The 23,741-nt window shown below is 33.0% G+C and overlaps 1 protein-coding gene across 1 annotated transcript in view; it reads right to left on the bottom strand.

Moving 5' to 3' along the window:
- LOC108694401 (receptor-type tyrosine-protein phosphatase kappa) overlaps positions 1-23,741 on the bottom strand; it is a 61,746-nt gene that overhangs the window by 4,177 nt on the left and 33,828 nt on the right. Inside the window, exons 3-7 of the mRNA XM_018203837.1 lie at positions 5,356-5,483; positions 1,892-1,979; positions 1,242-1,318; positions 836-970; positions 487-627 (exon numbers count right to left, since the gene is read on the bottom strand). Of these exons, the coding sequence (XP_018059326.1) occupies positions 487-627; positions 836-970; positions 1,242-1,318; positions 1,892-1,979; positions 5,356-5,483 (569 nt within the window). The remainder of the gene's footprint in view (positions 1-486; positions 628-835; positions 971-1,241; positions 1,319-1,891; positions 1,980-5,355; positions 5,484-23,741) is intronic.

The following is a 23,741-nucleotide window of genomic DNA, read 5'->3' as shown; positions in this document are numbered from 1 at the left end:
CAATTACATAATCATTCGAGTTCCTCGCGGTTATTTCATAAAAATTTCCCCGTTAAAAAGAAGAAAAATTGGTCCATTCAAGGATCATCCGGATAATTTTCGTTGATGTGACGCCCGTCGCAAGTCCTTCTGATTTATTCCAGTCTTAATATATACGAATATTCGAACAATGTCGCGGTGGATTTACGTCATTCTGTTACCAGCGATAAATGACATCGCGAATTTTTCAACTTATACAAATTCGGGACGAATCGAATTACTGAATTGTCAATTGATCAACACGAATATTTGCGCTTTCTCACAAATATTGAATTTAATTGTTCTTCACGCGTTATTCATTTGCTACGTACGTCAAAGGTTATTAATCTGGGATACAGGTGACTTTTTTTTCTTTTAAAGAATAATATTTGCTCTACTATTTTTCACATTTAAATTTATATTGTGAGAGAAATACAAAGTTTCTATGTGAGTAGCAATTACACTTACGTTGTTTTCATTCTTTTTGTACAGCTTTATCGTCCTTATATGAAAATTAGCGAGTTCCTCTTCTTTTAATACGGAAACGCCGATACCTCCATATTCCTCGTCTTTTTCTTTATTCGCCGGCCAGTATTGTACACACATCACCTGTAAGAGAAAGTTGTGGTTGAAAAGCTGTAGGGTGTAAAGAATTTATAAAACAGACTCTAAGCTCTCTTAAAGCTGACTCGCAGTCAACGTCATCGTGCACGATAAAGACTGCTTTTTGCGGCGTGGCAACTTTAATGGACACTATTTCCGAGCAGTGTGTTATGTTTCTCTTTTTACGAAAGTCTCGCTGTAAATGGCTTTTTACCCTGATAAAGTCAAAGGTTTTCGTGAGCATAACAATGCAGGAAGCTTGCTCTTGCCAGACCATCCGCCAGAATTCGGTCACCGTGTTCTCCATAGGTCCCTGAGTGACGATATAAGCGTTTGGTTTCAATATACTCTGAAATGTAATATTCGACACTGTAACTTTGATACTTGACGCATGATTAATGTTCATCTAAGTCCGCGCGGGTGTAATAATCAGCTTGCATAATCTTTTATGCAAGAATGTGTATTCAAATTCACCGACGAATTCCCACCTTTTCCACGAAATAAAAGATATTCAATTAATTTATTGGATCATATGAGATCAGCGATCTCAAAACGCGCTTAATCTTTGATCTTTGCTTATTGATGTAGATACTTATTATCAAATATCATGACATACTCACATCTACGTAGGATGCATTAACGTAATCGGAATCAGGCTCGCCTTCTATCGTCTCCAACACTACCCTATTATAGTCGTCTACGAAAAGAAGCGAAGGGAAACATTTTAGTCCTTAGGTGGTAAAAGCTCTTATTCTAGAACGGAAATAAATCCTCGTTAAAGGAACAGGGTACCGGCAATTGCAACCATCTTGCAACCGTGGTTTATTTCCTCTATTGCAAGAAAGTTAATTAACGAAAATCCGGAAACTAACTCGCGAAACAGTTATTATATTAGTACAATAGATTTATTTCTGTCGATATTACAAATTTTTTTTATTTTTTAATACGAACTCCTCATAATAATTAATGCGACAGACTATTTCTATTAATGTATTAGAATCTTTTATTTATTCAGTACAAACTCCATTATTATAATTAAAAACGTTGAATCTGCAAAGTATACTTGCAATTATACCCGCTTGTTCGCAAATCATTATAAGAGAAAGTGCTTGATACGCAGCGCATTTCAAATCGATGTATGTATTTTATGTCATTATACGCAATCAATGCGATTCTCTTCCAGACATGGAAATGATAACATGGTGATTGAATAAGAGGCTTATCTTAGATTACATAAAAACAGAAAGTGTTATCTACGACTAATACCTACATGGAATACACTTTTGATTTTGATTTTTTTCCTTGTTTGCGGTTTTTATGGCGTGTCGGCACGAATGCGTTTCCACCTTCGTTGCTGTCTGCAATGAACATAGAAAACGAAATATAAACTAATGAAATCTCAATATAAAAGTCTTACAATTATCAGGAAATTTTGCGATGTAATTATTTATTAAGCAGAGAAATGGTGTAATTGATTATTTTACGTCAATTGAATACGTGAAATTATTCGAAAAGCGATACTTGTGATAACGACTGTTAATAATACTGGAAGCTTTAATTCACGGCTTTAATCCACAATGTTATTAGGCTAGCTTTTGCAATTTTTATTCTTATAGTCATTTCATTTAGAAAGTAGATTATTATATCGTGTGTCAATAACAGAAGTTATTATTACCTTTGAAATTGATGTTAAATTGAATACAACATATAAAGGATCGATTTAGGAAGAAATTGTTGTTATATATAACAAACGAATAAAATATTGTAGAAGATATTTCTTTTGCCCTTTAAAGACCTGTTTCTGCGATGAAGCTGACAGCTAATTATACAAGATAAAAGTCTGACTATAAATATGCTTGACGTGAAGAAAACTTATTACTTTTTAAAAGTTTCAAAATAAATATATCGAGAAGAAAATTCTTAATCGAAAATTCTTAATAGCGCAAAATTTATATCACGTTGCGGTTGATGCATGCAGATAAATTCAATTTTTGCATAGAAAGCGCGTTATTTTTTTCGTGCGCTAAAATTTTTTTATATTATCAAAGGCTATATGTGCAATCGTTCGCGTCGATTTAATTGGATCAGTGAACATTGCGGATCGTACTTTTGGTGCAGTTAACAGCTGCGATATTCGAACGGTATATATTTTTGTGCCATACAGTGTACGTGAAAATCTCCGCGTAGTTTACTTTGGCAGTAGTGATTGCCCAAGCTCTGAGATTCGACAAATCAGAAAATTTATGCGACAACTGCATCCTAAACATATGTCGTATCACTTAGCTAAAATCACCGAAATTGTTCGTGCAGTTGTTTTTAAGACATAGTATGTCAACAACACATACTACAACGGTATATTGCAACGCAATCGATTCCACTCGTCGTAAAGTATTTTAGATTTTGGCACAATGGTTAAAAGGGAACATCCTGTTCAGTACATTCTGTTGTTACCGCTGTCATTAATAACACTTTTGCTACTTTGAAAATTTAATTAATTCATACATAATTGCGCAATTCTTGCAAACCGGAAGTTTTTCGCATTCCCTGCGCGCTTCATGAATACGTATGACGCTTTATCCGCCAGTATTTGTCGAACATCAGGAACTTTCATTTCCGATAATGTCGGGTGAGTTTAATTTAAAAATCACGCCGAGATGATTTTCGCGTCGCCGCACCGTGCCAGTTGGATTAAAATTCAGCAACGACCATCCCATGCCGTCCGTCCTATCTGTTCAACCCTCTTACTTTTCTTCTCTCGCCGTTATCCGCAGATAGTCCACCGAATTTTTCCTATCACAGGAAAAATGCTGGATTGGTTGCGGGAAAAAAAGACGTAGAAAAGAACGCGTGTGACGAAAATTTCTCGACACGATGACAGGCTGATGTCAGAGCGTCCAAAGTGGCTTCCATATAAAAAGGATCGTTTGCCATATAACCCGCGATTATACAATCGTTAGGAGTCTGTGCTGCGAGGACACAGGATATTCCGGGATAATCTGCTGGCGTATAAACTGCACTCGAAGGCAGCGTCGTCATGCATACTGTACGCGAACAGGGTTAAGAGCTTTCTCGTGTCGATGGCGGATGCCCGGAAAAAAGCTGTCCGCATTTGCCGCGTTTAGGAAAGCATTTACCGCGCATCACGCAAATTCTTCGCAAAAGCGATGCTTAAGCTATCAGATGATGTAAATGTAAACTTTTTGATACATCGATTCTCCTATGTAATATTACACATGAAAAATTGAATCTATTGTAAAAATGTCCAAGTGAATTTAAAGTTCTTTAAAATTCTGTCTCCTCAAGTTGCAAAAATATAAAGGATGCCTTGCTAAGACCATCCATCAACAATTGGAATTTCTCAAGAGTAAAACTGCATACATAGAGGAGAAATATTTTCTTCGTGATACAAAGAAAGTAGATCGATTTTGCGCTTCGAGAGACGGACGTGAAAGCAACTTGGTGAAATATGTAAATATTGCCTGAGATCTCTTGTCTCCTGAAACAGCAGTGCAGGGTGAAACAGCAGTGCAGGGTGAGATATGAAGGGAAGAAAGGAAATCGAACGAGTGGATGGACCATTTTCTAAGGTGTTGCAGTTAAGAATTCACTTGTCTCGTCATTCGCATGAAATTCCTATTTCATTGTGTGCTATTTGCATAATAATAGCATGATGAGTTGATCTAAGAACTAAGTTATAGAAAGAATATTAACAATAAATACTTAAGTTTAATGGTAGTACAACCAAAAGATATGTGTTTTAAGGACTGAAATTTTTAGGATTAAATCCTTCTTGTTTTATACATTAAAATTAATAACTTTGATGAATTCAAAGAAGATTATTTATAATAAATAATATATATTTATAATAAATAAAATTATGTACAATAAATAAGAAAACATTTTACATATAAATTACATTAAAAAAAAAATTACTATTTAATTTAAAACTAAAATTTTGACATTTATGCTTTTATAAAAAACAGATCAAATGTCCAGAATTAACATGATCTTCATATGAAATGCAAATTGATAATATACTCTCGAGATTATAGTTTTCGTTTTATAATCTTCTTGGATCTCGAATGTATTATACTAACGCAAATTGTCAAGGTAAAACCTATATCATATATTGTGGAATTTCCGAAACAATTGTCTAATGAGAAACCGATATTATGCTGAGTTTCAATTTCTCGACCTACTCCTTCTCAGGAGGAGTTTCGCTTTGTCTCTTGGCTGTCTGCCTATCGCCGAGTACTCTGTAATATCCACAAGTATGCCTATACGTGCCACATGAATGTATATAGCATCGGTTGCATCACGTATTTCCGATATATGTATCTATCAAGCAAATAAACTTATTCCGGTATCTGACGACGCGGTGTTTGCCTTCAATATCTGTGAGATATTGGAAAATAATTGCGTAATAAACAGCTGTTACGAAATAATAACATGTCTATAGCAATACGGTCAGGAAACAATAACGTTTAACCACAATCGCGTAAGCATGTTTCCTTTAAATTACGTATGAGTCTGAAAAGCGAACAGTTTCAAGATTATAAGATGTAATGAAGTATGACTAATTGTTATAGCCAATAATCGATAACGCGTATATCGAAGAACGTGGCGAGGAAAAGGTCGTAAGAGTTGTCGAAGCGAAAAAGCGAGTCCGACAGGACTGAGAGGTGACCGAAGTTAGATGAGTTGACAGGAAATAGGATTTACTGGGCCTCTCACCTGAAACTCCACTCGGTATAGAACCGGGAATTTTCGGCGCAGCTCGCACAGCTTCGGAAATTGCGAAAGCTCGGTCGGAGCAGTCGGCAATGTGGTGCTCAATTTACTGCTTCCCAATTCTTCCGTAGCTGTGAACAGAAAGATGAGAGGATCTTAATATGGCTAATAGCGACGATGGTACTAGATGATACTAGACTAATGAACTATAAAGTTAATTGATAATGGTAACATCATTTTATCGCGCATACTCAGAGTTTGGTAACTAGACTTTGTGTATAGCATCGTTATTTACAACGAGTACAAATCAAATTACAAACAAATCGTATTATATAAAGAAAATGCCATAAAGTTAAACATTTTTTTTTTCGAGCAACTTCGGATTAAGTAGTTGTTCGCGTTAAGATTTCTCGCTCGGGGGCATGGATCTCTCTCGAGGGTAGAAAGACGAATGGAAAATGCGGTAAGCCAAGATGTGAAAGACAGGCGAGGGTGAGACAAACCGCTACTTCGCTTCAGGAAAATTTGCAGCTGCTTGTCACTTTCAGCACTTCCTTCACGTACATACGTATGCCCTCTTGAGACACGTACATGCAATCATGTTAAATGGCCATAAACATGTGCGCGTAAGTAGGTATAGCTAGTAGTATGTCGTCGAAAATCATTAATCCGCTGAGAAGTACGAAATCTGCGCTGCCTAGTTGAATATAACCGACATTAAAACGTAACGACATTTCCGACGGTTTCATAAAAGTTGAAAGTATCCTTCTAATATTATCCTAATTACCTCTCATCGTTTCAATAATATAAAGGCGAGTGCGTGATTAACTTCAGTATGCTGTATTCTAGGAAGATTACGAGTTGAATTCTCCCGCATTGAATTTTTTAGAATTATAGAATTTATAGAATTAGTGTCTTTAGAATTATTTATTAACAACATAGAGAAACATAAAGAATTAAGTATAATCATATGGAATATTTAATCATGGACGAAAATAGAGAGAATAATTTTTTTGCCGTTAAAATTACTTTGATATTAATGCATTTAAGGACTGAAACAGTTGCTGATATAATCGCATTTTACACTTAGTCGATCTAGATTTACAATTTGTGGAAAGTTTGTTATTGACATTTAAATGTAAAAGCAATCGATTCGCGTTTCGTAATGCCGGTGTCTGGTAATATTCATATGTTCCATACGAATTTCAACTGCGTGTAATGCCACGCTTGATACATTGAAGTGGAAATTAAATTGATTAAAAATATGATAGAAGTCACTCTGCCAATGATCTCGATAGCATATGCAACAGAATATCGCATTTAAAATCTAGATGCAAAATTCTATAAATTACTTATGCACGCGTTTCGCGACATATGCACATGCATGATGAAAATTTTAATCGAAATATCATATTTATACGGTGAGAGATCAAAATATGTAACGTAGCCTTACTATTTTAACGATATTGTTTATTCGAAAAATTATTTACTTCTAAAATTATCGAAAAAAATGTATATTAACATATTTAAATAATATATAGAATAAATATATTTAAATATAGTAGAAAAAAATTTCTATCATTTAAATATGTTAATATACATTAAAAAAAAAAGATAAAAGAGGAAGGTAAAATGATCAATTTAATCATTGAGATATTGTAACAAAAATCATAAAAAATTTTATAAAATGCACTGTTATAAATTTGAGCAATTTTTTTAAGAAAATATATTATAATAATATTATCAGTTATTTTGATTGCCTTTGGTACCAATGGTGTTAATATTTTATATTCTATATATATTCTTGCGTTTAATAAGAGCCAATCTTAAAATATAATCATTGCAATGTAGAAGCTTTTGATTATCTGACGCTTACAGAAATGCAAAGTTGACTATACGAATACAACAGTATTCTCATTATCCTTTGTCTCTTTCGGATACAAGAAATTACGATTACCTGCGACAAGGTATATACAGCTGCTTCCGTTCAATGTCGGCTTTGTATTTTATCGATACATGTAATAATATAATGTTTTTGACGATATATGACAATATTTTTTTAATTAATAAATTAAAATACAGACAATTAGAATAAATTAGAATTTGATTGCAAACAGAATTTTAATTGAAATTAAATATGTAAAATTAATGAGAAAGTATTAATAATTTTGATAAAACTTTTAAGCAATAAATATAACTTGAAAAGGAATTAAGATTATTTCCGTTTTTTTCTTTATTCTTTGTCGAATATACATAAAAAACTGAATTTTTTGATGAATCATTCTTCAAAACGGATGTTATAGCGTAATAAATTTAATCCGGGAGTAATCATCTGATTCTTTTACGATTTATCCCTTAAAGTGTTTTTACAACTCATTTCAAACCACTCTATTATTATAACACATATTATATATTATTCATTTTATTTTTCGATTTATTAATATCTGAGAACATTATGAATACAAATTTAATTTTCTAAAAAAAGTAATCATAGAAACCAAACAAATATTAAACGGAATGAACACGTTGTAATTTATAATAATAATAATAATAATTTCTAAAAAGAATTAAATAATAAATATTGTAATTAATATAATTTTTTTTTATTATGTGTTATTGTGTGCAATTGCATATTTAAAGATTTGTAAAGAATAATTATTAAAAAAAGAAATTATGTTAAACGATATCCATAAAAAACAATTTTAGAATTTACGTTTTTTCATTGCTAGAATATAAAAACTAGAATATTAAACACCTAAACTATTTTCGGGTTAAAAGGTGCACGAATATCAATTTCCTATTTGATGTTTTTCGACAAAATGATACATTCCAAAAAATCCGTATAAATGTCACACGTCCTATTACATTTCTGCATGCCAAACCATAAAAGAGCTACGTGTTTGCGTTGGTTGTTTATCGGTTCGCATTTATCGGCTCGGTACATCTATTATTAGAGCCATAATACACATCTACAATGTATCAAATCAAGTTTGCTGCATCGTAATCTTGATTGCAATATATCGAATATGTTATTATGTTGAAGGATTATACGAGATATCGGTATATGAAAATATATAAAAATTAAAAATAAAACATTAAGGTACAATATATAGAATAACTTTTAAAGATTAAAAGAATGAAGAAGATTTAAAAGATGATTTTATATAATATCTTCTGGAGATAACCTTTATAGTCTAAGCAATATTGATTTTTCTGCTAACTTTTTATTTTTGATGTGTAAATACTGTAATGACAAGATAATATTAATTTATAATTAAAAAATAAAAATATTAAATTATTCAATCTTTTATTTTAATGATAATTTTAATAAATAGAATTAATAAATATATGTAAAACATTCTATTTTTTGTTTCATGATTCAAGTTCTGTGAATGAACGTGAGCGTAATAAAGGAATCTGAGAGAAGGAGTAGACCGAGGAGACATCAGAGCAACAACAAAGCAACCATAAAGTATTTTATACTTTTTTTGTTAAAAAATTAAATACCTGTTTTTCCATTTATTTTTATTGCTTAGCTAATAATAATAATAAAGTAAAACTATAGAGAAAAAGGCGTATATAAAATTTTATAATTTTTTGTTTAAAGAATTTTTATTTCATTTTTTCGAATTCTATAAAGTTTTTTCATTAAATGTTTATTTGAAGAGATAAAAGATACAATGCATGTAACAATAAAATTTTTAAAATTTAATTACTTTTGACGCTTCACACAATAATGGCTGGATATATTTGTATTTTACAGTTGTTATTCAACATAGTTTGCAACGTAGTCTACAACTCCGCTGTTGCGCATCAAATTGGTGAGTGATAAATTAGTTTTTATTATAAATTGAAATTTTTTTGTAACGGGTCCATGAAAATTACATTCGGATGTGCATCTAAAGTATTTGAAAATTCAAATCAAATATATAATCATACAAATGTATGAATATAGATTCATTATCGTTATAAGTTAAATAAGTTAAAAATTGCTTTAGTTTTAATTGATTAAAATTGATTAAAATTTTACTTAATTTTGAATCAAAATTGAACCGTTCGCAATTTTAAATATAAAAATAAAACTTTATTTAATTTTGTTCTGCCTTTTAATACGTTTTAAATTCTCGACCAGTATTTGCAATTTTTTAATGGATTTATCATTGATTTATCAGGAAATCCTTGATGTTAGTAGTCATAATTATGTAACGCAATTTCTAATTAATATTTACTAGATTACATTCTTTGAATTGAGTTGAAATGATGTGAAAATTCTCTTAATATAAATCTGTCAAGAACTAATCCATGTCATACAGAGATTTGAAGAGAGAGTTACTTAATTAGTATTCTAACATTGTACATCTTTACAACATGACTGTCTAACAAGTGATAATTAATCGACTTTTTTCTTTTCTTATCAAGTTCTAGACACAGTTAAAACTATGCAAATATACAATATTTTTTCGCATATTCATAAGACGTAATTGCAAGTAAAAATTAAAACGCTAGGATTTATACATTTATTATCTCGGATGAATGCGAATCGACTATCCTGCTGAATTAACTTGTATAGGATTAGTGACGATACTACTGAGAATTGTGTTTTTAGTCATGCAACATTCTCGGATCGGAGAACGCTGGACAATTCTTCGATCGCTTTGAAAAGTTGCAGTTCTTCGTGACAGACGCAATGAATTCCAGCCGGGCGATTCGATTGCTTTCGAAAGGGTTTCGCGATGATTACACAGAGCGATTCGCTGAAGTGTAACCTGACCTCTTTCACCGTTAACTCGTAGAGAATTTTCTCAGCCGATCTCTTGATCGACAAGCGTGTATATGTCCAAGCAAATATTGCATATCTCTATATTTATTACGGAATTTAATACGTGTTCACACTATTTGTGAATCATTAATTTTACGGAAAATCTCTACCGACGTCGTTATCATCGCGTGTCTACATTTTTTATTCATTCCTTGATCTTAAATTTCTTGCATCCTAACTTGCCTTTTATCGACGTGAACAGATGGAAATAAATAGGTGTCAGACAAACAGGAATTGCAGAGAATGTCGCGCGATAGCTTACGTGGTAAATGCGCTGTTAAATTAGGCGCATCGAAAGTGAAATTTTATGAATTCGAATATTGAAATGACATTTAGATAGAATGTAATTGATTTTGAGAAATTTATTCGTGATCGTGCACTTAGTTTTAGTAAAAGATTCATTTTTCTTGTTATATAAACATTTTATGAAAGTAAAACTTGACGCATTTATAGTTTTTGCATTATTTCCTCTAAAAATTTTATTTTTAGCATTCCTTTTCTTAATTTAAAAAAATTTAATTTAATATTTAATTTAGAATATTCCTATAAACAAACAAAACCGAAATTCTTAATTCGTTTAAAATTGAACGAAGAAAAAAAAATTTTATTACTTATTTATAACACCAAAGCTGAATTCGCGAAAATTCCTTTAATTAAATTTTTGCTTTTTTCAAATAAATCTTTTTTATTATATTTACTGATTTTAATTTAATATTTTGATCAAAATTTCATTTCAGAACAAAATGTTTCTTTTGTTTGAAGGCGGAGCCGATATTTTTCGTTTACAATTGAAATGTTCCATCTGTGCGGCATCAAACATCAACATTCAATACTTTATTGTAAATTCTAACTAAATCAATGTAATTTTTAACTGGGTAAATTCACCAAGGCGGTTAATTAACAAGAACCGGATCTGCACCCATTATTTCAGTATGCGTTCAGCGGCGATTGTTATTGTCTTTTGTTGATCGATCGAGAATTTGAAACCATCCAGAGAGTTACAATGGTGATTCATTACGACCTCGCCGGCAATTAGGCACGAATTCGTTACTTTGCTGCACGTTACTTCGCTATTGAATCATCCGCTGATCTAGTTTGTGTATTTTGTATCTTGTATCAACATTAGGGAATATCGTATATTATAAAAAGCATAACCATTACTGATGTCACAAGCAGAATCATGTTAATTTCACAACTACATGGCTCTATGTTGCATATTAATTCACGAGGGAGATAGTGCCTCCTGATAATTACTGACACTTTATATATAACTAAAGTTTCATATTACTTTTGTACCATTTAATTAAGAACAGTGCATTAATGTAAAAATGTAATGTGTAATAAATTATATTTATTATATATTACAATAATAAATATTATATACAATAATAATATATACAATAATAAATATTATACATAAAATATATTATTTATATATGTATTTTATATACAGATTAGAAGTACTTTAAATATTTAAATAAAAAGAAATTTTTTTCAGATTTTTAATTTTTTAACAATTTAAATAACATTTCATAATTTTATACGTAACATTTAATAATTTTCATACGTAAAAATAATCACGGAAAGAACAATTTTGCTGAAATATATCTACAAATTTAACTATAAAATAATTTTGTTGAATTATTAAAATATTTATATAGAAAATTCAAGAATAATAAGCAATACTGCAAAAAATTTTCATATTTTAGCAAACAGCTTAAATATCCTATACTTATGAAAGAATCCAGTGGGATCTATGAAGTTAGCACGACAATCTATTTCCTATTAATATAAAAAAATAATATTTTACAATTTTAGTAACACTTTTCTAATTCTACCGTTTCCTATAGAAATTAAAAAAGAAGAATTCTGCATTTTTTTATACTAAAAAACCAACAAAATTGAAAATATGGTTAACTTTATAAATCTAGAATGAGACTTTTCTTCTAAAGTATAGAAAAAAGATAAATATTTTCACTTTTAATTTCCCGTTAGTTTTACTCGAGTTCTATCAATATGTAATTTAAAAACAAAATTTTAACGATCTTCATACACTTTAAATAATTAACTTGATAGTTTAACAAAATTATTCTCAGATTTATATCTAAATTTTCAGAGACGACAAAATCATCCTTTTCGTATAAGTTTTAAGACAGAAAATTGCATAGAATTGCAAAAATATTCTGTATCTCTGTGATTTTCTAGTCGATTTCTTTACGCTCTTGATTTGACGAATCAAATCAGCGATTCGAGATAGATAGATAGAAGCACTTTTTATTTGATGAATCAAATTGTCAATATAGTAGGAATAGTATTATTGATTGCGTGATTGTCTGTCGTGTAAGGGTAGCATTTATCTCAATTTTATCCTAATAAAATGGTAGTAATCCTTTAATCTAATCGAGTTTATGAAAGGATCTTAGTCTACTAATATGATAGCGTACAGGGGATTGATTTGTATCAGACCTTACGCAAATCATCCGCTACTGAATACGTTTTCAAAGAAAAGTCTAAGTAAAGTAAAAGTGGAAATCAAGTCTGTTATCAAGAGACTGTTATCAAACGTAACCACATTGATTTAAGAAAGGGCGGAAGATTACCAGAGACTAACTATGTTGCGCTACTCCCCCAGGTGGTTTTAATCGATTCTCCCCTACTTGCCACGATCTGCCAGATAGCTCTTTATTGACGCAAGGGCCGAAAATATACGCGGAGAAGGATTTTAGTATCGTCGATATTTTCATAAGAGAAAACGATGCCTTTCCTCCCGTTTTGAAAACCAACGAACCGAGCGGAGGAAATTCGATCAGTCAGTCTCTACGCACTTTCGCCGTATTGCCTTCAAATTCTGTTTTGCGTTATTTTCGGGGAAGGGATATTTTGTTATATTTCGCGAAACTACCTAGTATTTAACAAGCATCGTATACGAATTTATCGCATATAAATAACATAAATAATATAGATGTAATTATTATTACAGATACCTATTCTATTTACAAAGAATAATTGGAGTTGGACTCTTGAGATAAAAATTAAACAATAAATGAAAACACGGGCAAAGCCTAAATTGGCATATGTGACTCCGCTTTGACACTGTTAATATGTCGCTAAAGATACAATATTTGGCGTTGTGATATTCTTTTTGCCGATCGTGATTTAATATATAGTATTTCATTGTGCAGTTATGAAGTGCACTCGCACTTAGTCTAACAGCTAAATGATGGTTACATACTTCAGATTTGGTAATCTGGGAGAGACTCTCTGCACTCGATTACTTTGCGAGTACTTGAATTATATTAAGGAAGTTGTTATTATACGTATTATACGAGACTATCAAGATGTTTGGAATTATTCATCAAGTGATTTTATTGTACTAGGCTGTCGAAGATGGCTTGAATTAAGCCGAAACGTTCGCTATTTGTTATATATACTGAGAAATATATGTTGATATAATCGCTCCAATTATTGTGAATTTAAGCTCTTAATTGCCTGTGTTTTCATTTATTGTACCTGTCCTATTTACGTCTACGTTCAGATATATTCGAATTTAAGAAATTGATTCCGCGTCCTTCTCATTCCGATATAGGCTGGACTTGAGAATCGAGCGTGAATGAGAATCGACGTCATGATCATGTAACGCACATCTGGATCTAGTATACGCTCGTCAATGCATGTACAGTTCCCCGTTTCTCGCACAAACAGGTGCACTCGCTTGATTTCATCCTCATGGCGCGCTGATTACGCGGTAAAGCATATTACCGCATTGCGAGAGTAATGGAGGCAGCAGGATGAGTTATGCCGAGGCGAGAACAACTCATTGGCCGTTTTGCCCATCGATGAATCGACCGGTCATTCGACGTTGATTCTTACATCAATCGCGATTTATGACCAGTGACCTGAATCTCGCATGCGAACAAAACAATGGCAAACGAAATGATAACGAATCTTCACCAATCTTCTTGGAACGGTGGAAGTATTACTGATCGGCACGTTTTCAAGCGAGAGAAACAGATCAAATTAATATTATACATTTGTACACACAAGAATGGTGTTCGCTCGCGCTCCGATTTGCACGTAATGGAAAGTCCAGCGCAATATATATGTATATTTCGCGTTGGCGTCGGATCTCCCCAACAACGCGACAAATATTGGGTCAATAATTTCACGCGTGAAAAGTTTACATTACGTTTAACTAAATCATATCTGTACATGCTAAATTATTACGTGCATAAAGTCGTATTAAATTTAATACGAATGACGGCACAAAAATATTGCGAAATAAATAATTGAGTAAAAATTTAATCTCAATCGCTGATGGGTAGCAAGTTTTATATTTACATTCTTACATTTTTAATCGTAATTCAATCTTTCATCCGCGAATTTTTCTGTCTGTGAATGCTATATGATTAATATTTAAAAATGTTTACTTAATCGATCAATTTGTGACATTTATTTTGCAACAAATAAATAAATACTTTAATATTTTAATATAAACTTAATATAACGTATAAATAATCTTTAATAATATTAAAACGAGGAAGAGAAAGATAAGGAAAAATAGAAAGGAAGAGAGAAAATTCATAAAGATTCTCGCATGAATCTTTAATATCGAAGATAGAAAATTTTTCCTATCCACGTTATCATTTTGTGTTATCGCCTGGATTTATCGCGAAGTTTAAAATTCTACCTATGTCGTAATCTTCGTAATCTTTTAAGGAAGTTTTTGAGGTAAAAGAGGAACGATTCTGTTTTCGTGAATCGTAGATGCACAAAACCGTCCTGTGAAATATCGTCATGAATTAGTTGACAGTTCGTGGATTTCTTGCAAGACGGATTAAACGCGCTTTTGAATTTCGATAAAGTTCTTGCCTATCGATCTATCGACCAGAGGATTCTTCTTAACATAAACTCGCGAGCAATCATCTCTGTACGATTTCCGCACGTAAAAATCGCTACAAACACAAATGCCTCATAAATCGTTCGTTATTGCTCTTGCAGAAGTTTCGCAATTGCGAGCTAACTATCGAGAAATTTCTGCGAGCTATTAGACGACCAGAGTCGCATAGAGCAACATACATATGTACGGGGTAATAATTACACTGAGACTGTTTCAAGTTTGAGAGCATAGAACTCAATTACTGCAAAATAATGTGGCATGGAAATACCAGCGTTGCTTTTGCTAATTAAATTTAATTGATTGTGCTACAAATGTTTGTTTAATATCTTCTATATGAATAATAAATATTAATAATCGGAATAAATTCTTAATCATAATGTTAAATTTCAGTGATATATATATTATTTAAATTATTTTATTCTTATACATGCGCTCCCTTGAATTTTCGCATGAGGGTTTTTATGTTCTACGTCATTATAACCCAACATATAATTCTAGTAAAATATATTTTCCTATTCATGTTGTGCCTCTTTTTCCGTGTAGGTATATACGAAATGACATTTATGGCGAGCCCATAAATGTCCAATTAACATTTTATGTGCTCGTAGTGCAATATTTATCATATGTTACGAAATAAATTTTAAACTTGCATATACGTACAAATGTAGTATAGATCATTGTAATTATCGAATGTCATAAATCGCGAATTACACCATTCGTTTTTTCAGATAATTTAAACCTCAATATCGGACACATATAATCGGGCGTTTTTATTTCATTTATTTCGTTGAAACATGAAACGGAAATAAAATAGACTTACGCGACGTCACAGATTAACACAAATTGAAGCGATGTAAAATATAAAAAATGAAAAAAAGAAGATTGACGCTTTCACTGTGTTCGTGTTTTACGCAGCTCGCACAGATAGCACTCAGTTTTACGTCATTATATTCCTCGTTCGATTCTATTTCGGCTATTTTTCAAAAGCCAGGTTTGATGAGCGAGGAATATAATGGCATTCGCATATACCGTCCATTGTTACGCCAGCGGACGCCAGCATTTTTCATCGGGCTGCGAATAAAAAGGTTCAAGTTTTTCTTTCGCAGATGATGTTATACACACCGACGTAGTCAGTCCCGCGAATATGCCTGACAAACGTAATGGCGTGATATTGATTGAATTAGACATATCGTCCTCTGCGGAAGTTTCTCTGCCGATGGCAGCCGTTGCCTAATCGCTTCGACTTGTCAGAGCATAATGAAGCGAGAATTATCATGCTCGTGACATCGTCCAAAGGCAGATTGTCATAATTCACGAGATAAATTGAAATATGTAGGATTTTAACTTTAACTTTCATTTTGCTGTTGCCATGCACGTGGTAGATTACAAAACTCAAATACAGTTCTTATTTTTTTTCAAAATTTCCTACTTTCAACTCGTTTTTCAGGAACTCTCTATATTCATTTCGTTTTCCAAGTCATTAATATGCGCATTTTAAAAAAACTGCGAGAAAAATATATACGTGTGCGTATTATTATCGTTGTTAATGCACGTTAATGACGAGTTAAGTGGAACGTTGAAAACGAATTTAACCATTTGCAGTGCAAACACCCGTGGTAACGAGTTTGTGAAAATTTTAACTGGAATTTCGAGGGTAAAAGAAGCAAGCTCATCCGCTCCGGAAATGGGTAGTCTCGAAAAAGATGCGACAAAGTCCGCGACATCTCGACCCATTTTCTTTAATACAATATCATACGGAGTGTTCTTCTTTGTAACGGCTGGATTTTTCCTTGGAAAAAAATGTGGTTTCGCTACAAACAATGGATAAATATTAAATCGCTTTTCGTGAAAAACAACGAATTGGTTGAACTAAATTTTACAATTAATACATTCATCTAGATTAAATTGCTAAATTATTTGCGTTCCTGTGTAAAGACAGAAGTAATAACGTATTGTAAATAAAAGTGTATTTTCTCTTTACTCTTTAGTTAAATTATTCTTGTTACTTTTTTATCGTAATCGAATCACGATTCTTTCAATATTGCAACTTAAATTGCAGCGCGATTAAAATAAAAAATAAATAGCGTGAGTAAAAATAAATGTTACCTTTCATATAGTAAAATTTAAATTTATATTTTACGACACGAATGCGTGATTGTTTAACTTATTTGTTTCACAACCATGATATTAAGCGGCATTATCTTTATAGTTCTCAATGTAAATTATCTATCTTATTTAGTACGCGTGAACTCTCTCTTTCTCTTTACTCAGTTGCTTACTCAAACTTCATCCAGTAAATACATAGTTCGAAATTGTAATGCCATGGGGGGCGAAAGCCAACAAAGTCCGCGGAGCTCAGCAACAAGATACATAGTTAACAAACGGCAGGAGTAATGCATTAACGTTACAAGAGCGAGAAGATAACGTAGTTTAGAGTCTAAATCGAGTCAGTCAAGAGAAAACAAACCGGTGAAGTTAACCGATTCATAATCGGTCGGTGAAAAACCCTTTTGGATATTTTCCATTACTTTGTCACTAACTGGCGAATCGTGGAAAAGAATTTGAATCCACAAGGTACGATTTTCCTTTTTTACAGAAGAAATAGCACGTATGTGTGAGTTGAAAGAAAAGACTCTCATTGTATGGTCTAAAGGGAGGCCTTTTCTATTATCTCATCTGTTTCATTTGTATTACAGTTGAATTTATCGCTCTCGACGACAGCAAGGTAAATGTTCCTCGCTGGCAAGAAATGGAGTTGACAAGTTAGATCTTCCTTTCGAATCAAATGGCAAATGATGTGGAGATATTAATAACTGTTTGATCCTACACAGTGCTATTAAGTGATAGTGCTATCGATACGTAAATTTTATGTATAAGGAAATAAATCTTAATTGATGTAACATAAAATTTTTTACACATATCATAGTTTTAATGACAAAATATTTTTAATTTGGATCTTTGTAAACACAGATAATCTAACTTAAATTTAAAAGGAAAGAAAAAAGAGCATATTATAAAATTCAATCTTGAAATAATACGAGTATGTAAATTCAATTGTACGTCTCATAATATTTAAATAAAATATGTAATAATAACTCCAAGTAATAATATAAAAATTGAAATCACACTCTGAAAGCTTGTCTCCGTTTATATCCCAGCTATTAGCATGGCAGATTAGACTTCCTAATGACCACTAAAGGCACAGCTTAACACTCAATGACTTCGCTAACTTAGACGTGAAATTTACATATTGATAACATTTCAGGGCTGAGAACGTAATTATTTTTTGCTATCTGTCACGTTAAATTATATATTTATTTATAACAATGTAAGTTAAAGGAAATTATTTGAATTGTTATAAAACGTACATATTTTTTGTGTATATTTGTATAACTGTTATATATATAGAAAAGGGATTAGAGGTGAACCGCGTAAAAAAAAAAATAACCGCACGTACCACTTGGATTTCTTTTTTATTTTGATGCGACGCGTCTCCTCCCCAGGGATTGAGAGGATTGATAACGCCCTGCGGAGTTGGAAAAATCTACCGCGTAGCTACATGATTTCGTTTTTATCCCGGTATCCTTCCTTCATCTCTTTATATTGCAGTCAACAGATTTGAACTACCGCTATAAATTAGGTCGGTATTACTGAATCCATGAAAACTTAATTGTCCAATGTAATGCTTAAGGACGCTATCTGATCGATACTCTAAAACATTCGAAGGAATTGCATAGAATGCCCGATTATTATTACCCGAGGGAACGTAATATCAGCTTAAGGACACCGTTTAGCTAATGGCAAGGTTTAGGCAGTGATTAATGGGCTATAAAGTTTGAAGTGCAATGTTGAAAACAATTGTGACATGTTACAGCGCAGTATGCATCTCGAAATTCTCACGCGACAGCAATATCCCGACGACTCTTTGTGCACGACTGCTGCGAATTATAAAAGGATAAAACTATGACATTAAACATGAAAGTTTGCGCGAATTAAACACGCGTCTTTTACATAGCTCCACACACCGCAGTATATTATGTTCCACGTAGAAAGACAAAATATTAAAGTAATACTCGGATAATGTAGCAGATTTATTAAATTTTTAGCGACATTTAAAGTGACATTATATTGCCAATTTGGTAATAAAGGATCACGATAAAATTTTGAACTTTAAAGATTACATGTAGAAATGTAAGATTTTTATTTTCACACAGCAGCTACATTGTGAAGCAATTATTTATCTGATCTTCTTCTCTCATTTGTGTTGAATTATTTATATGTCTTTGAATTACTGACAAGATTAATCGTTCTTTAAGCCCCGATAGCTTCGAGCGCATCTAAGTTCTCGCTATCTCAAGAGCTCCTGCAGGAACGGTCATCCTTAAGCGCGATATAGCACGGCCTTAAATTCTCAAGCTCGTTTAAACCCAATGCGCCATGGGACACGTTTGTTCCTTAAATCGTCGTCTCTTCTTTAAACTCTGAGAACGTAGCGATGCGCTGCACATGCGAACCAATATATGTATGGGATCACAATAAATGTATCGATGCATGTAGAGCGGCAAAGTAGCCGCAGTTGTACATTATGAATTTCCACGCCGAGTATTTTCGATAAAATGTAGCTGGCTCGCTACATCTATCTCGTCTCTTTATGATCGAATCGAAGATTCAGAAAAAACTCTACCTAATATAAACATGCAACGGCAGAAACTATGCTTGAATAAAAAATTCCACTCTGAGTACTATCATGATTTTTACGCATGAATTTGATAAGAATGCAAAATATTCGATGGCTCAGAATTATTTCCACGCTTCCTACGATAGCAGTCGAAACCAAAGCTGCCTGTTTTAGTTAAATGTATATAGGCTGAATATAGAAATATAGTATAAATGTAAAATACATGCGTGCTCTTGAATAAAATGCTCGTAATGCTATGATAACTATACAATTATGGAATTAAATATTTTATTCCGATATTTACGAGTGAACCGGATAAAATATTTCTGCCTTCATCAATTAAGGAAATTTTGCGATAAACGATTTGATGTTACTGTCCCTTGGGCGACAAAGTTATTCTTCGATTCGATGGAATCCTCACAGTTCCGGGAAATGATCAAAATCGATGTCCTACATTTAGTAGAAACAGGAAAACGCGCTCAATCCATTCGGAAATGTTCCAAGGTACCGACGTATATTTTCCAAAGTACTAATTGCCAGCAGAGAGACTTTCGCAAAAAGTTTTACCACTCTGGCCTGTTCTGTACGACGATCAATCAAATTTATGTCATGCTCTCTGAGCTCCCTGTCAATCGTATTTCGTTCAAGTTTCGTGAAGAAAAATTGCCAAACTGACGCTTAATCCTTTTTTCATTTGTATCACGAGTAAAATACGTTATCGCAGTGAATAAACCTTTACTGGAAGTTCGCATGGATTTATACGTGGAAATAGAATATTCTGTTAAATTCATTTCACTGTTATTCGAACTTTTGTCGAACTAAAGAACCGTTTATGATTTTCTACAAGATCTGAATGATACACATAATGGTGCAATTTCCTGAAACTTTTCGTTATTTATCCCGAATCGAAATTGATTTCAGAATATTAATGGCGAATTTATGTTGCAAACGTGTGGTAATTTTGCCGAAATTAAGCCGCAATTTGGATTTGTATCTCCAAATTGCGCTTCCTGCACGTACATATGAACGGCCGGATTACGGATACTCGCGTGAAACGATTTCGGCGGTGCTAACGAGTAAACGAATCTTTACCAAGCGACATATCAATAATCAATATTCTACGATCGAACCGTCCATCATCAAATAAATGATGATTGACACGCAGCCACGAGGATGTTTACCGAAAATCCGCGTATTAGTACTCGTTGCTAATCCAGGCCAACCGTCCATACGCTTGTTTGCAATCGAGAGCAACCTCTCGTTGAGCACGTGTCCATTTTAGCATGTCGAATCGAGTGATGTTCCACGTCGTGTAACATTTTCGCTTGCAAAACCATCGAATACTTCGTTAGACAAGTGCATTTACGCGTCCGTTCCCGAGATATTTGTTATTGCTCTTTTCATCCATGGACTGTTTTTACCTTACAGATTTTATTGCCTACAGAGAGATTTTACTCTCTGAAATACTTTCAGAACATTGATTCGAAATTTTGTACTTTCGTACCCTGAATACTCAGTTTAATTGAAGGAAGTCACGATGAGACAATTGATTATTACAAGTCAGTGTGAACGAAATAATTAAGTTCTAAATATAAAATAATGATATGCATAAAATTTTTTGTTCAAGTACGATACGATATTGATACATAGGACAGAATTCTTATAACATTGCTTTAATTAAATGTTTATTAGCATTTATATGTTCAGTTTTTTTGCACTTTTATCGGTATTTTATATCGACTTGTAGCGTTGATGTTATGTCTATATACGATACGACCGCGAATTAATACTGTTTTGTGTGATTGTACACTAACGTCTGTTCGGGGAGTCAACTCGACAGTGATTATGCCGCAGTTGACAAAGCTTGTTATGCGGGCTCTACAAACAGTATCATCCTACGTGTACCTGCGACCATCGACGCTCCATCCGACGCGCATATGTAACACGTAAAGTGAATGGACGTCTAGCTGCAGGTAATTTCAAAGTAACTCCTCAAGCGATGATGTTACGTCTATGATTTCCAATGATTTCTGAAGCTCTTGAGTGTCAAACAATTGTCTATCCCTTAACAGACTGCGAAGGGGACAGACTTTTAAGATACATTCCTTGCAAGTGTTCGAGTACATCTTTTCGTTATACTGAGATACCTGATAAGATTCGTGTAATATAAACAGCTCCATTCGTTTCAACATTCAAGATGTACCGATGAAGTCCGAGAATCCACGGTGGATGTCGGATATATTTAAATTTTACTGCTCGCTGAAACCCAGAGGTTTCCATATCTTTCTTTGTGTATCTTCTGGATATTCCAGTCAGATTCCATCGGTGATAGTCACGAAGATTTGATTCGAAATGTTCAAAGATTCCACGCCATTCGTAGCAATACAAAAGAAGAAGCTATAGAGAGCTATACTTTTACATTTATCAATGTAAAAAATGATATAAATGTAAAAGTACATATATTTATTCTTCATATGATTCTGTAAATTCTTACATCTGTTAAGTACATAAGAAAATAAAATAACTTATGAATATTTATATGTATTAAAAATTTATATGCATTTTACAACTTATATATATAATACAAGGAAAAAAGTTGTTATTTATATAATAAGATATAGATATGAATCAACCAAGTATAAATATAAATAATATATTTCTCATGTTAAAGTCAGAATGAATAATGAGCAACGGGTTGACGCGAGATATTAATCTTCTAACTGTCGGAGTACATTTGAAGCTTTCATGAAAATTGATACGTTTTGCAGCGAGATAAAAAATTCAAACTCACATCCATTTTTGTCAAAATATTAGAGTTTTTTTAAAGCCAGCCGTAACCATGATGACGACGGATTCGGCTTGTTTTCGTTGTTCAGATCGTGTGATGGGGGAATAAATATAGTGGGCCGCGATTTAAAGAGTTAATTTAATATTAACGCGATAATCACCACGATGAAAGATAATTATATCCCTGCAAGAAGAAGATAGTTCCTAACGAGCTGCGTCGGGGAGTTAAAATTTACTTGTGCGAAACGAGTTTACCGCACGTGCGACCCGGTGCAATTAACAGCCTGGGGAAAGGATACGGCACACTGGCAATTAATTCAATGCTGGTGAGTTAAAGTCGTGACCGAATTTGATCGTCATAGGGGAATCGCGCTCTCATATGCGCTCTCATCGCACTCGTCGTATCCGTTCGCTATCGTTATCATCACAGCGAGATGAAACGACGTGCATTCATAGTTTCCTTTTTGCCACCGCACAACCGTACGTATAACGGCTACCGATAATGCACAAACTATGCAGGAAAGCGGATGTGCGCATATAATGGCGTTGCATAATATCAACATCAATATTGTAGAGACAACTTGAATACAGAATAAATTGAAATTGCGCGATCCATTTTCAGGAATCACTGTACGATTTATGAAAAGATTGCACGGAAAATGTAAAATATTAGTAAGAAATGCGAAATGTAATTATTCTGCATCTTTGCATATAGATCGGGTCGCCCTTTCGCAAGTTTCGCGGGCGTTGATTGAATGCACTTGGCATTTCGAGAAATATCAAGTAACCTCGCGCGCGAATGATTCGTACGATGGGACTAGTAAAGAAAGGGCGGAAAATAAGATCGAGCTTTCAATCCAGACAGAGGCGATATCGGGCGAAAAAGCGTACGGTTTTATTCGCAAACGGTTTGAGAGTGCATAGTGCGGATAAGATGCGCAAGCAGAGAGAAGCGTGTGAGAGGCAACAATATTAGACGGTATTGTTCGAGATTCAATTATTCAGATACAAATGTAATCGTATCATCTATTAATTAATTTATACTCTCTGAGATTAATCACACTCTGGTTAAGATATTATTTCTACTATTTACAAGTAATTAATTAACGCGTTATTCTATTCAATTTGTGTACTTTACAAAAATTGGACATTATAAAGTTAAAAGAAGAAATGTAAGATATAAAGATTTCAATTAAATGAAACAATAA

This window comes from Atta colombica, unplaced genomic scaffold, assembly GCF_001594045.1.
Source record: "Atta colombica isolate Treedump-2 unplaced genomic scaffold, Acol1.0 scaffold12, whole genome shotgun sequence".
NCBI classification, from domain to species: Eukaryota; Metazoa; Arthropoda; class Insecta; order Hymenoptera; family Formicidae; genus Atta; species Atta colombica.
The sequence above is the reverse complement of the archived record's forward strand: the minus strand, read 5'-3'. Positions and strand labels throughout refer to the sequence as shown.